General features: G+C 38.7%; 1 protein-coding gene and 1 pseudogene across 3 annotated transcripts in view; one reads left to right on the top strand and one right to left on the bottom strand.

Moving 5' to 3' along the window:
* The first annotated feature begins 682 nt into the window (after positions 1-682).
* Positions 683-16,145, top strand: part of FBXL20 (F-box and leucine rich repeat protein 20) — a 78,998-nt gene continuing 63,535 nt past the window's right edge. The window contains exon 1 of one of the 3 annotated variants that reach the window (XM_090291989.1): positions 683-963. In XM_090291989.1, the coding sequence (XP_090148115.1) occupies positions 916-963 (48 nt within the window). In that variant the 5' untranslated portion in view covers positions 683-915. Of the gene's footprint in view, positions 964-1,533; positions 1,777-16,145 lie in introns of those variants that run through there. The other 2 variants (XM_090291990.1, XM_090291991.1) reach the window with 2 other exon arrangements.
* Positions 11,648-15,155, bottom strand: LOC149998376 (magnesium transporter NIPA2-like; annotated as a pseudogene).

The raw sequence follows: 16,145 nt of genomic DNA, 5'->3' as shown, positions 1-16,145 counted from the left end.
AAAAAAAAAAAAGAAGGCTTGAAGAGTTGGGTAAGCCTTACAGTTAAAATATGCCAATTTTTAAAGCTCTCCAGCACTACTTGTTCTTAAACTTGTAATGAGAGCCTTAAGACAGTCACTAAAACTGCGAATTAAAAGATATGAAAAAATAATTCTTAAAAGTAGGTTTGAAGACAAACGCCTATCTCCTTTGGAGTTAGGAGCAGTGGCCCTGCCAGAACTGGAATTTATGATAATTCCTAATATTTTATCTCTGGGATGATTCTGCAGTTTGTCGCTGTTTTAAGGATAAACTCTTATTCCTTAATTCATGGCAATTCTATCCTAAGTTTCGACACCATGAGGGCTGGAGTTGCTAAAGTATATGTGATGACACAACCTAAGGAGTCAGATAAATGTCAGTTTCCTGTTAGCCAGCACCGCCTACTCGCCCAGACACGCTTGTTTCTCCCGCCAAAGTGGCGTCAGGATCAGGTTCTCACCAACCAGAGCCCTGATTGGAGGACGGGCAGGCAGTAGAGCCCATTGGGCGCCAGCGGCGGTCGGGTGGCTGAGAGGCGGGGGAAGCCAAAAGCCCTTCAGCCTTGCCCGCCCCCACTTACACCAAAACGCGCCCCTCCCCCAGCTAAAGGAACACTCGCCCAGCTCTAGGACTGCACCCCCTGACCCTAAGACGCGAGGTGCCGCATCACTGCGTATTCCCGGAGCAGTGGGCAGCGAGCGCAGTTATCTCCCTGCCCTCCTGATCCATGCACAGGGAGACCCACGCCCCGCAGCACCCCTTCAAGCCTCCCTGCAACACCCGGTAATGCAATCCACAGGGGCGGGGGCGGCGGCGACAGCTGTAGCAACGGCGGCGGCGGCGGCAGCAACAGCAGCACTACCCCAAACCTAGAGACAACCGGAAAGAGGAACATGGCTCCGAGCAGGGACCGCCTGCTGCACTTTGGGTTCAAGGCGACAGTGAGTGATAGGGAAAGGGAGTTGGGTGGCCGGGAAGGACGTGTGTGACAGCACAGGCTATCGGGGAAGAAGCGACAAGACTTAGGGGCTGGAGAGACTAGACAGAACACTCAAGTGCTTGGTGGTTGAAGCGTGCTCCCTGCCCGCGGAGGGGAGAACAGGGGGCTCCGGTGCTGCGTGCAGTTTTCCTCCTTTGCTCTCCCGGGTCCGCGAGCACGCGCGCACTAGCACCCGCCCCACAGCCCCTCCCATACACAAATACACACAGACAGATAGGCACTTCCCTGCCTCTCCAGTTCGCGGTGGGCCTGCCTGCCTGGGAGCCGAGAGCGGGTTTGCGCCGCTGCCGCCGCCGCACTCCGGCTGCTCCCAGGCGGACTGTCGTAGGCTGCGCCCGGCAGTGGGGGAGGGGTGGTCCCGCGCCGCCCCGCGCTCCTCCTCCCTCTCTCTCCCCACGCAGCTCCGAGGCCGGGCGGCTCTGCCCAATGAGGAGCGGCGTTGCTGGCAGGTGGGGAGTGTTTTTGTTTTGGGTTGAAGTTGAGGCTGAGGAGAGAAGAGAGCTAGCGACGAGCAGTCGTCGCCTGTGCTGGCGCCGTGGTAGGTGGAGGAGGCCCAGCCGCAGTCAAGAGGTCTCTCCTCCCCTTCCGTTGGTCCCTGGCCGCCGTTCCTCTTGTCTCCTCCGGGTCCCGGAACTCCTGGGCCTGCCCGGGGCCGCTCGGCTTTGCACTCTGCTCGCCGCAGCGCCCGGTCCCGGCCGCACCCGCCGGCCCCATGAGGAGGGACGTGAACGGAGTGACCAAGAGCAGGTTTGAGGTGTGAGCTTGGGGCCGGGGGCCGGGGTGGACTAGGGCATCGTGAAGAGGGAGATTCCCACTCTCGTGCTCCCAAATTGGCTCCGCACGGAGTCTCCTCCCTTGCTTAGCGCAGTCACCCACCGGCCGCTGGGGCTGCCTCACTTCTTTCCGCGTCCTCGCGACCCGAAAGCCTAGTGCAGCCCGGCTTCCCTCGTTTTCCCCGCTGGTCGCCTCCTGCCTCTTACACCCGCGGGCCCCAGCTGGGGATTAGCTCTGGCGCCCTAATTCTCCCCTCCCCCCACTATCACTCAGCTTTCCATTCTTTACACAATCCTTGGCTTGCCTCCCTCCATCCGGCAGAAAAAGCATCACAACTCCGACCGACCGGAGCCTGCTTTTCTTTCTGCCAGCTTCTTCGTGAATCGAGGGGGTAAACTGTAGGTCAGGGGGCTATTTGTCCGAGTTTGAGAGACGTTGGTTAAACTAGGGAAGTGGAGGTGGTAGGCCGGGATGAGACGACCACGGGTTTTCAGTTTGGTTGGGGTATTGTTCTGATACTTCCTCTTCTTTCCCGTTTAGTCTGTACTTTTGTAGCTCATTGTTTCTGGAAACTGTTAGATATGTACTGGCTTTGACGTTGGGACCAAGGTCTGAGAGAACTTAAGAAAATTCACTCAGATTTGTTTGTATCGAAGAGCTTTTCTGACGAGAGAGGTCTATAGTCATGAAATTGAGAAATGGAAGGAGAAATAAGGAAACATCTGAAAGCGTCTTTAGAGAGTAGTCACTGTGTAGGGAAGTGATTCCTTTGGGAAGTGAAGTAACTATAGATGAATTACAATAGTAGAGTAATTTACAAGGTGTACCAAGGGGATTGAGAGAAAGAAACTTCTACAACGAGAGAAAACGTTACCTGGCCTTTTCTGGCAGAGAATCAGGCTGACCTGGGATCACTCACAGCTCAGTGTACATCTCACTTGGTGTTTTTCTTCATTTCCATTTGAAGGATGAAATTGTAAGACGGAGAGACAGAAGTTTCAGGAAACTTGCCAACTAGGTGCAGAAGGTGAAATTTTCACCTAAGGGTCTTTTTAGTCTGATGCTTGATTTTTTTTTTTTATGCTTATGGGAAAATAGTTTAAATTTATCCACAAATATCAAGATAGGAAGTGTTTAGGGGAAATTTAAATTCAGAACTACAGTATTCTTGTTGCAGGCAAGGACTGGAGAAAAATTAAGGAATTGGTCTCCTTAGAGTTTTCATATTTAACTTAACCACAGGAAGAAAGCATTATAGTGGATATGATTTGGTTTTTATTTGGTTGGCCAAAAAAGTCTGTTATGTTTTTCCATGAAATAGAAGACACATTTTTCATTTTCACTGATAACTATATTGATTTGGATATTTTGAGTATATCAGCTATCTCCTGCTGTTGGCTTCTAGTGGGTAGAGGCCAGGGGCGCTGCTAAACATTCTTCAATGCATAAAACAGCCCCACAGCAAAGAATCATTGGCCAAAATATCAATAGTACCAAGATACTTCGCAGACCACTTTTGACACGTTTGATCAGTCACAGCACCTTTTCCATACATTGCACAAATCTTTTTTTTTTTTTGCATTTCAATTGTATTTTTACCTTCCTTGAAATAATAAAGAATAATATACTGAAAATGTTGCGTATCTTCCATCTTCATTATTAAAATCGCTGCACAAAAATTTACCAATTTTGATGTTTTTTAAAAAACGCATGACGATATGAGTGCTGTCACAATATACTCTTAACAAAATTGTTTTGAATGAAGTTAAAGACAACTAAGCACTACTAGAGACATCATATGGATCGGAATGACTTTTTTGCTGATCCAATACTTTAATTGAACTTTATATTGCCCTAATGTAGAGAGACTCAATAAGCTTAATTTTTGGTGTTTTCATACTCAGTACTGCTGTAAAAGTTGGGACTGTCATTAAAATTTCTGAACAGACATTTAGCAGTTAACAGAATCTTGAAAGCACTCAAATACTAAAGATTTAAGTGGGGGGATAGTCTTTTGCCATTGCAACCAGCTCTTTATCATTTTGCTATTCACTCTTAAGTTGTGTAAACTGGGTAAGTGTTCTTTTGTAGTATATGATTTAAAATTACATTGCTATATAGTATTTTTATAATTTATATTTTAATTTGTAGTTTATCTGTAGTAGTACTAAAAAAAAATCTGCTTACCTTGATTGGGATAAAATTGGCAGTTAAAGCTTTCTAAACGTTTCTGAGAAGATGCTAAAAAGAATAAAAGGGGGGGGGGGAAACCCCTCCTTGTACAGTGTTCATGATCACAGCTTATTTATAAATGAAAAGCTACTCTTTTATTATGTGAAGTGTTCCGTGCCAGAATACAAATGAGAAGGGTTGGAAATGATATGTATTAATGAACTCCATTATCTGAGTGTTTTTAAAAACCATTTACTTTTCTCTTTTTTAAATTTATTGATTTTAGATAGAAAGGAAGGAAGAGGGAGAGAAAGAAACATTGATTTGTTGATCCACTTATTTATGCATTTATTGGTTGATTCTTGTATGCACCTGATGAGGAATGGAACCCGCAACCATGGCATATTGGGATGATGCTCTAACCAACTGAGCTTCCTGGCCAGAACATGCACATTTACTTCTTTACTGTCGTAATTTACAAGTAGTAAAACAATAAGCTATTTGATCTTTTATGAAGTAATAAACTTATTGCTAATTCATTGAAAACATTTTCAATAGTTCTTTCAATGAATTGAGAATGTAGATAACATAAAGGAGGCTTTTCATATCTAAAACATTTACATCAATTTTTTTTAATTCTCAAAATATTCTAAATGCTTTTTATTTTCTCAGAATGCTTTTTAAAGGACTGATCATTTTATGATTGTAAATAGATATCTGATCTCAGATTTTTTGTGAGTGCAGGGAATTTTCATAGCAAATAATAACTAATTTCAAATTAGTTATGCTTAACACAAAAAGCAAAACATTGTTTTCTTTTTCTTGGCCACATTTTTTTTTCTTTTTCTGGTAGAGGGAGGATAACTGAAGCTTATCTTTTTATAGGGAGTATCCTGTATATTATGCTTTAGGATGTTGTAACTGGAAACAACACACTTTAAATCTCACACTCAGGGGTATTGCTGTAGAAAAAAAGTTTTAAGTTAGAAACCAAGGGAGAAGAGTACCTGTTAGTCAGATATGTAGCATCCTATAAATAAATAGCCAAAGTATACGACAGTTGGATAAAAAAGTGAAAAAGATACACAAGTGTGAAAATTATTGTTCGTTACTGTATCACTTTGGCATTAAATCTATACAATAATGGCCCTTAAAAAATAACATAATGTGTGCCCAATTGTTTTAGTCTCTTAATTGAAATTCATCATTCAAATACTTACTTTATTAATTATAGTAAACTTAGTTTTGTAGCAGATTTTGATAATTTCAAATTTAGTAAAAGTTATATATCTAGGCACTGAGCTAGGAGTTTTACCTCAGTTGCTTCTAATTCTCAAAATTCCAATTTACATTTGAAAAAAGCTAGGACCTGAGAGGTGTTCAAGTTGGACAGCCAGTAAGCAGGAAAGCAGAGATTCCAGTCTGCATTTTTTGACTCCACTCTATCAGTCTGCTCTGTTTTTAGCATGTGTATCATAAAAGCTCATAAAATGTGTGAAGAGCTTCCTTAAGTTCTTCATCTAGTATATTTTATTTTGTTTTTCCTTTCAAGAGAATGAAGCTACCCTTCATATTCATTTCTGTAACCCATGTTATCTTAACACTCACTGAGCTTAGTGACAGACGTGTAAATTTAGGTGTTTTTTTCTTTTTTTCCAGTTAAACCTTGCCACTTTGTCATGCTTTTAATAGTTGCATTATGAGACCAAAGTACTATTGGAGGAAAGATTCTGTCTTATTTGGGTTTATTTAAAAATTTAACATTTTTAAAAAAGTTATAGTGGTAACATTAACTGACATTCACATTGCATTTTACAGTTTAATCAGTACCCGGAGATAGTAGACTCATACAGTAAAGAAGTGATAAGCTCCAATTTGGATATTTTGAAGTATTTTCACTATTGTTTTTCATTATACCTCACTGCTGCTCTGATAAATCTATAATATTACAGCTTGCTTCATTTTATTAATTCAATTTGTTCAAAGTGAGCAAAATCATAAAATGTGGCATGGCAGAAAGCACATAGTACATTGGGACTTAAGAGAACTGGATATTAGTCTTGATTTTTGCCACCAACTAACTATAACTTTGGTCATTTCTTTTCACTTTTCTGGTTTGATCATTTCCCTCCTTTGCAAAAGAACGAGTTAGAATCAATTATTAAGGTTCCCTTTGTTCCAGAATCCTATAAATCTGTAATTTTTGAATAAAAGCAGAGGCCCATATTTCTTTAGCCTTTTTTTCTGAAACAGCCACTCTGGTATTTTGTTAAAGTTGTAGGCTCAGTCCCCGCCTTAAGGCTTTATCTTGTAATCTAAAGAACATTTTGCGTAGTAAATAACCATATTTTCCAATTTGGTGCATGTGGAAAACGTTATATATTTTTCTAATGTGTGAGAGTTAGTTGTTTCACTCTTATTTGTAAGGCCTTGCAATGAGAAAGAGTACTAGAGATTGGTTTGAAAGCAATCTAATATTATAGAAAATCTAAATTAGAGGTCTCTGCTTTTTAGGCCCATTCAGACAATCTGCCATTTTTTAAAAAGTATATTTTATTGATTATATTGTTATAATAGTTCCAATTTTTTCCCCTTTGCTTCCCTCTGCCCAGAACCTCCCCTCCCCCAGCAAACGCCCCCCAAGTCCATGCCCATAGGTCATACATACAAGCTCTTCTGCTTCACCCTTTCATATATTCTTCTTTTTAAAAAATTAATTAATTATTTTAACAATAAAAAATAACAATCCCTCCCTCTCAGACTTAAGACCCTTTATAATCTTATAAAAGACAATGGGCGAAGGTCTTGAGCTCCTCTAGCTGCTTCAAGCTGGACATAGTCATCGTCCTACCTACCCTTGGGTCCAGAAATCCCTTATAAGAGTGGGGGTGTGGAGGGGAGGGTGGCCTTCCCACATGGGGAAGGATCTTGCAGACTCCAGGTCAGCTGGCTGTCCCCAGACAATGGTGTGCTCGGTTTAACAGGCTTGCATCCTTGTTGTATTCTGGGGGCAACAGATTTGGCAACGGGGTTAAAAAACATCATTCAATCCATAACCACTAGATGACAAAAGGCAGGTTTAATTTTTCAATGTCTCACATTAGGAAAAAAAAGGGCTTCTTAGGAGGAAGGTGTGCAATCTGCCATTTTTGAATAGTGTTATTGGTGTTTCTCTTCTTTTTATTTATTTATTTTAGATTTTATTTATTTTTAGAGAGAAGGGAAGGGATGGAGGAAGATAGGGAAACATCAATGTGTGGTTGCCTCTTGCACACCCCCAACTGGGGACCTACCTGGCCCACAACCCAGGCATGTGCCCTGACTGGGAATCAAACTGGTGACCATTTGGTTTCCAGGCTTGTGCTCAGTCCACGGAACCACACTGGCCAGGGCTGATGTTTCTTTATTGTATAATCATGGATCCTTTTTGAAGCATGATGCATTATATCATGTACTTATACAGTAGTCCTTCATTATTTAAAAATTAACATGTTTATATCTTTCCAGTCTTTATAGAGATAAACCATTATACATTGAAAAGTATTGTGTAAAAAACCATTATACATTGAAAAGTATTTTTTTCCATTAAGTTGTTAAAATTTTTTGACATGGCAAAAACTACAAAAAATATTATTGATGTCTAAGTCCTACATTCTTAGATGTAATCTGTTTCTATATTGAAGATTTTAATTCATTAAATTACTATTCTGCCAGAAGTATTTGCACTTTTAAAAGTCTTATGTCCTTGTGTTTTAGGTCACTTATTCGTTTTATACTGTTAGTTTCTGTTGCTGTTTTAATCTTAAGTTTTTTAATTTTTCTGTTGTCATCCTCAGAATTGTTTCTTTTCAAATTTAGGTCTCATTTTTCTTACAAATGAGTAAGTACTTTTGTTACAGGCCAAGGTTCCATTCCTAGCCCTTAGACTACTGTTTCCCAATTGGTGACAGTTTGGAAACTGAATTAAAATTTTCAGTAATCTACTACTGAAGTTTTGGAGGGGTATTTTTAGATGTTCAAAATCAAATATTCCGTTTTACCAGGAAAATCCAAGGGAGGGAGGAAGAAGAAAGAATGCCCATAAATTCACCAAATTTAGCTACTTGTGCATAGTTGTCTTTACACTATTTTTTTTACTTGCTCTTATAGAATTAGTGAATTTTTAGATCAGACCCCCACCCAAAATTGACTCAGAAAAATGAAGGCATTCAGCTGTGGTTTTACAGATTTATGTCTAAGTGCACGTTGTCTCATTGATAATAAATGTTAACTTAATTAATAGCAACTAATAATAGGTGATGGTATTGAACTATGCAACAGTATTTGTGTTTCATACTGCTTAATTATATAACTTATAACATACTAAAGTGTATATGCTATATATTAAATACACCACATGTTGTATATGCTATATATAACATATTACATATGATATGTGACATATATTAAAATAAATCCAAAACAAGCTTGCATTAGCTTTTGAAGGCTGTTTCTGTTGAAAGAATAGCTTTGCTGGGTAGTTATTTTCAGCACATATCAAATAACTATTTAGCAGGCATGTGAGTTATAGGTGAGTTTATTCCCTAATCATATTTCCTCCAATTTGATTTTATGATATTCTCTTGGCATTATAATAAGCCTCATATCTGACAGTTATCATCAGGTGGAAATGTAATTAAGTTAATCTATTTTTGCTCAGTTAAAGTCACCTATTAAATCATGGTAGACAAGGATTTAGTGAGTTGTGTAACAGATACTGGTAATGTGTTGTTCTGTCATTTGTATCCTTGATCCCAGGAATTTCTAGTAAAAACTTAAAAAGGGAAACATAGCACCATGAAAATAAGTGGTAAATTGATCTTATGCATTACTTTGGTGCTGAGACAGAAATCATATTTAACAATGTGGAGATGAAGGTTGACAATATATTAAACACCTGCCCAATATTATATAATCAGATGTACCAACTATTACGATATTTGTTGATGCATCTGACTTTTTAATCAACTATAGGATGAAGGCAGATATAATTTCATAATTAAAAGTAAAAACTCGAAAAGCATTATCAGTTTTTTAAATAATTTGCAAGAAGAAGAAGATGCCATAAATATAGCTGTTGTGTGTGCTTTGAGCTTGCTTTACTGTCTACAGAGTGAGGGAGTATATGTGGTAGGAGGGACAGCCAAAAAGAAACAGTAAGATTTCTAGATTACGGCATGTTTGTTAGGTTTTTTTTTTTATTGGTTTTTAGAGAGAGGAAGGAGAGGGAGAGATTTGTTTTTCCACTTACGCATTCATTGGTTGACTCCTTTTTTTTTAAGATTTATTTATTTATTTTAGAGAGAAGGAAAGTAAGGAGAAAGACAGGGAGAGAAACATTGATGTGTGAGAACAACATCGATCGGTTTGCCTCTCACAGGCACCTCAGCTGGTAACCAGGCCTGCAGCCCAGGCATGTGCCCTGACCCAGAACCTTTCACTTAGCTGGACAACACCCAGCCAACTCAGCTACACTGCTCAGGGCTCATTGGTTGACTCTTATATGTGCCCTGACCAGGGACCGAACCTATAACCTTGGTGTATCGGCATGATGCTCTGAGCAGCTAGTATCCGACCAGGACAGGTTTTTAAGTGTAGAATACCTGTTCTTAAGCATATGTCACTCTTGGTTGACATTTTAGGCCCAGGGAAGGTCATTGCCTACTTACTATATCTTGAATTGCAGTTAACAGCAAAGAGCCAGTTTTGTTTTGTTATTTGTTTTCCTTTTTGGGTGTGGGTGGGGAGAAGAAAAAGAAAAGGGATTTCCATTTCCCTGCAAATTAACAATTTAATGTTAACTATTAATGTTAACTGCAAGGTTTTTCAGAGTTCACTTTTAGAATGCCATCCTTTGTCATTTTATTTTTTTAACCAGATCATTTATATATTTTAATGTTCTAATTTTGAAGTTAATTTGAGTAAGGAGAGAATGAAAATGTTAAGGTGATATCTTAAAGATTTTACAAAGGGAAATAATTCAGTTTTTAACTATGAAATAAGTACTCCCATATATATTTATTTTTATATACATACACAAATGTGTGTGTACTGGTACCCATGTGACCTTGGGTAAGTTACCTCTTTGGACCTCTGTCTCAACTCTAAGGTTCCTTCTGGTATGGAAATTCTGCGATTCCTTGTAAATAAATCTCCCATTTTGCTGTAGGTGAGCGATTGAATAGTCAGTTTATTGCCAGTGTTCTTAAATTTCTTTGCATACAACTGCTAGCAAAGACAAAACATTTAGCCTTCGTGATCTTAACCTATATTATGCTTTGGATTCCTGCTTAGTTTTGTCCGGAATTCTGGTAAAAATGGAGGTAGACACTGGAAGAAAATACAACTGTGGTATATTTCTCCAAATGATCACCTTTGCCAAGGGAATGAGGAATGGATATAATGATTGTGTGATATCCTGTCCTTTATAGTGATTCAATTTCTTAGGCTTTATGGAGTTTATTTATATATGAAGAACCTATTTAAGAGCATTAGCTTTGAAGTCAGTTTGAACCCGGGCTTTGCCACTTACACCATCTGACTTTAGATAAGTTATTTAATGTCTCCAAGTCTCAAATTTTCCATATTTAAAAAGGGTATACTACCTACTACACTGGATTGTGAGAATTCTGTGTTTGTGTAGCATTTAGCAAATTGTCTACTGTGCAGCACGACTCAATAAATCATGGCTATTATTATTTAAAATTTTTTGTTTATTGATTTTAGAGAGTGAGAGGAAGGGAGAGAAAGAGAAACATTGATTTGTTGTTCCATTTACTTATGCATTCATTGATTGATTCTTCTATATGTCCTGACTGGGGATGGAATCTGCAATCTTGACATATTAGGACAGTGGTCTAACCCATTGAGCTAATAATGACTATTATTATATTAATTTGTGAAGTAGAAACGTTTTTAAGACTTCTTGTAAATTAATATTTTTTTCCTGCCAATGAAAAAATAAAACATTTTTATAGACTTAAAACTGTCATTAGGACACTTAGATTTTGGTGAAAGAAAATTTTAAATACTTCTATAATAATACAATGATAACAAAAATTGACCAGGTACTGAGATCATGTTAGTGAGCTACCATCAGTTAAATATGAGAAAAGTAACTTTTTGGTCCAACCTTAAAGAAGATTGTCTATTATTTGAGAATACTTGCTTTTCAGACATATTCTGATACTCAGATTCATTTTATAACAACAATTATAGATTAACTTTTTAATTACATCTTTCTTTTCTTTTTTTTAAAAAAGGTCTTACTTATTTATTTTTAGAGAGAGGGGAAGGAAGGGAGAAAGAAAGGGAAAGAAACATCAATGTGTGGTTGCCTCTTGCGCACCCCCAACTGGGGACCTGGCTCGAAACCCAAGCATATGTCCTGACTGGGAATTGAACCAACAACCCTTTGGTTCGCAGGCCCACGCTCAATCCACTGTGCCACACCAGCCAGGGCTGATTATATCTTTCTTAAATAGTTATCAGATTTCCATTTCTTTGGGAGATATTTCACCAATGTGCTGGTCAGTTCCACAGGTTAAACTTTCTTCATTATTAATAGGAATTTCATATATAGAAGTGAGATTGCCATTCATTGCTTTTTTTGTCTTTCTGAAAAGACACAGAAAGACTCACTAAACTAAAGCCGTAAAGGTATGCAACAAGAATATTCCCACAATTATTGTACAGAAGCCACTCAAAGTACCAGTGACATCATCAACAGGCATGTTCTGCCACTCTTGGAAAAGAATAACTGAACAAGTCAGAACAGATGTTGTGAAGAAGACATAGTAAATTGGAGTCACGAGGGAAGTGTTGAATATGTCCAGGGCTCTGTTCAGGTAGTTTGATCTGTGTGTGTACTCACACAGATTATGAGGCTTAGCAGTAGGGCTCAGGCCAGGGGTTGCTGCAGCACAGACTTCCCAGTGAACAGCTCCTTGATATCAATGCTCAGACCCTTAACACAGGAGACTGAAAATACTCCAATCACGGAACAGATTGTGATGTACTCTGGAATGTTAGTTGTCCATGGTGGGTTTGCAACACAAAGATTAATATCAAGGACACAGTGACCACAAATATCGCAAAGACCACAAAACCTGGATCCCCAAGCTAGTGAGACAGTTGTTTTTTTTTTTTTTTTGAGACAGTTTATTTAAAGTCTCAGTCCCCTTCTCTTTTTAAGCATGAATGACCATAACTATAGATACTAGAATGCTTAGCAAACATCCATTTTTCCCATGAAAATTAAGTCTTTCATTTAGAAAGTATGACTTACTAGGATGCCGAGAGCTCCTAATGGAGTAACTGGGGTAGCTGGTGCAAAGGCATAGGCAGCAAAATTGGCCACCTCACTGACTCCCACTGATAGCAGTCTTGCCCACCACAATCATTCTTTAACGTATGCATGGTTCCCTGGCTGATGTGGCTCAGTGGATTGAGTGCCGGCCTGTGAACTGAAAGATCACCTGTTCGGTTCCCAGTCAGGGCACATGCCTGGGTTGTGAGCCAGGTCTCCAATTGGGGGGATGTGAGAGGCAAACTATCAAAGTATGTCTCACACATTTATGTTTCTCTCCCTCTTTTTCTCCCTCCTTTTGCCTCTGTCTAAAAAATAAAAAAATAAAATATTTTTAAAAAATATATGCATAGCCACCTTGACTTGCTCTTATGGAGCATTTCTGCCAAGTCACAGAGCTCCCCGCCCAAATGAAACTCCCTCCAATGAAAATGCTGGTGCTTATAGCCAATCCCAGAGCAGTATAGAGCTCATATTTTCGGTCCCCTGGCTCATTTTGTTTGTTATTTAAGAAGTTCAAGTGACTCACATTGATCACAGGACAGAGAATGCTGGAGGCAAGATGATGCAGTCTTCAAATGCCAGGTGGTAGATGACTGCACAGCTTTCTCTCAGTTATCTGACTCTGCTCACCTCCACTCACACTGTCCTCACACAGGTCCTATGGGCCCATCTATTAGGCTGGCAGGGTCAACGCCTTCAGCACTTTTCTCCCCGTCAAGTAGGAGGTGCAAGCATCTGGGGCTGCAGCTTTGCACAGACTCCTTTGTGGGGAAGCCCAGCTTTATATAATCTTAAATGCTTTAGAGGAATTTACTATTTAAAGGGAAATATCTGTTATAAAGGGAAGATGTAACTCATTATCTCTTTATTTACCTGATTGTTTTATATATTGGGTTTACTAAACAGGAACACCTATGAATTGTAATCAACCTAGTTGAATGTTAATAAGTTAGCAGTGTTTTAATCTAGAGTTTATACTGCAACCATTAGGTAAATATGGATAAATGTCTCCTAAGATGAGAATCGGACACCAAATTGTAAGTTAACATTTAAAATACTAGATCAGTTTGCTTACACCCAAGAAACTCCATTCTCTGATTTGTAGAAGATTAAACAATGGAGCAATTGATCATGCACAAGGAGAGATACATTTATTTTTGAAAAAGAGCACTGCATCGTTAATACCCTTTTCCCACATGCATTCTTACCTGCTTTTTGAAAATTGTTTACATGGTCTTTGAAAAAAATCACATCATAACTTATTTCTGCAATCCATTTGTAGGAAAAAAACCTGATATATTTTGGAATTCTCCATGGATAAGTTAAAATACTATTAATACTAGAACTTTTTCTAACATCATGAATGATAACTTCAGGAAAATAAGGGACTTAATATTTAGTATTCTTAGTCAAAGCTGACTGAGTTTATACAAAAGAGGCTTTCCAAATCTAGATCTACACAACAACAAATGCAGTTTTACTGAGGTCATTACATTCATTAAGATAGTATAATTATATTTAGATTAAAATCCTCAAAAGATAGATTCGTAGGCCCTAAGTGACAGAAATTTCATCTGAGCTCATTGTTGCCGGTCCAGACAGAAGAGTTTGTCCTAACTATAGGAATCAAGATCTCCAGGGTCTAATGTTGGCACTACTGTGAACTCACACTGAGCCCTGGGGGAAAACTATTTACTTCTCTTTATCTTTACAGCTCTAAAATAAGATTTCCAGTATCTATTTCTCTACCTTAATACAAACTGGATTAATGTTAGTTAAAAATTAAACCTAATATTGTATGTCAGTTATACCTCAAAAGAAAAAGATTAAATGCAGAAATCTTTTTAATAGTACTCCCCCTGAGTAAATTGGACATTATTAAGGAGGAATAAATAAAACTAAATTTCATTTATGGCAACTGAATTCCATAGTAGAGATAAATAAGTAGCAACTTGAATGGCCATCATAAGTGCTAGTGAAGTACTAATCTCTTGGAACCAGTGGCATTTACTGAATGGGAGTGGATCTGGGCATGCAAGTGTCCTAAGAGAGAATGATGTAAATGTCTGTTAAAGAAATACTAGAATAAGGAATATAAAGATAATTTATCTTTACAACCTCAATTCCATCGGGAAATAACTTATATACCGTGAATTTGAAATCATAAAATCAGTACCCCTTTTCTCAGGTTTCTGTTTGATCCTGGATGTTTAGCCTTAGAAACAAGGTGCAGAATCTAATGTACAGCACCTAAAATATAGTTATTTTACAATTTGTGCATTTTATATGATCCAATACAATGTTTCACTAATGAAACCATTACGCCACAGTATATGGCCTCTCAAGCTCTCAAGAACAAAGATAAGTCTCAGAGCTCAACAAAGCTTATCTGACCTTTACCAGGGCTCAGAAAATCTCAGTATAGAAAACCAAAGCATGCTATTGGTAGGAATTCATTTCTGTTGAAATTTATTTAGTACCAACTGTGTGTTAGAAATTGATAGCTGTTAGAGGTACAAAGCTGCTCCAAAAAAATTGTCCCTGCTTCCAGGAATTTGTAGTCTAGTTAGGAAGAAAGATACATAAGAAAAATAGTGGGTTCTGGTAAATGCAGAGATAGATATATGGGAAAGTGATAAGAATCAGTTTCATGGAAAGTATCCACACTTTCTGTGATCCTCGTACTGCTTATGAGAGATACATTACACTTTTAATGCTTTTAAAGGAAAATCCATTGACACTGCTTTGAAAAAATATTAGCACTTTACTCTAACATGTGAGGGTTTACTTTTAAACATACCAGTATGAATTATCCTTCTCTGTGGTATTCCATCCATGTTTACAAAGATGGATCAAGGGATAAGATCTGCAGGTTTTTGTTAGTAATTTCTTTGGTTCTACTGATACATCTTCAGGGAAATGAAACTAGCACTATTAATGGTAGAACTAATCAGAGTAACTGCTCTTCTCTGAAGTGACATCCCTCAGAGACTTAAGCAGAAATTAAACAAGGTTAGAGAAAAAGTAACAGGAAAATAACTCTTTCCCCAATAGTTCCAGAAATTCATTATACAGGGCATGGCAAAAGTAGGTTTAGAGTTGTGAGTATGCAAAACACAGAGTTTATTCTTGTATATTTAATTATTGTATTCTTTTCCATACAAACAACTGTAAACCTACTGTTGCCCCATACTGTGTAGTTTGTAGTTATAAGGTTCCATTTGTTTTTAAGTCAAAGAATAAGGATAGGAGATCCACATCAAAATTACAACTAAAATATAGAACAACCATCAGCTAGAACTGTCAGAAATCTAGTTGAATGGAAGTCTGACAACTATGGAATTAAAGAAACCGCATACATCGAGATGGGTAGGAGGAACACAGACGTGGAACGTGCTAGTCTCTCACCTACTTGTGGTGGATAAAAATTCAAGAGGAATATTTCAGGAGTGAGAAGTCCCAGCCCCACACCAGTCCCCCCAGCCAAGGGTTCCGGTGCCAAAAGATAAGTCCCTGCAACTTCTGACTGCAAAAACCATCAGGAATTGAGTCGGTGGAAGCAACTGCTGGAGCCCCAAGCAGTTCCTCTTAAAGAACCCACATTCAGACTCACCTACTCAGACTCACTCCCTCTGAGCTCCATCACTAGGGTAGCAGTTTGAAAGGTACCACTGGTATACAGGGAGAAGCTGAAGTGTCTGGCATCAAAGTGAGCAGAGGCCATTGTCTCTATTCTAAACACTCCCCCCACAAAGCTGACAAGCTGGTGCCGTATCTGAGACTCCATCAAAGTATTTGACCAGCCTTGGAGATCCCCACAGATTCTG

This window comes from Furipterus horrens, unplaced genomic scaffold, assembly GCF_987537825.1.
Source record: "Furipterus horrens unplaced genomic scaffold, mFurHor1.1.pri manual_scaffold_11, whole genome shotgun sequence".
Lineage (NCBI taxonomy): Eukaryota > Metazoa > Chordata > Mammalia > Chiroptera > Furipteridae > Furipterus > Furipterus horrens.
This window is presented reverse-complemented; position numbering and strand designations above follow the sequence as displayed.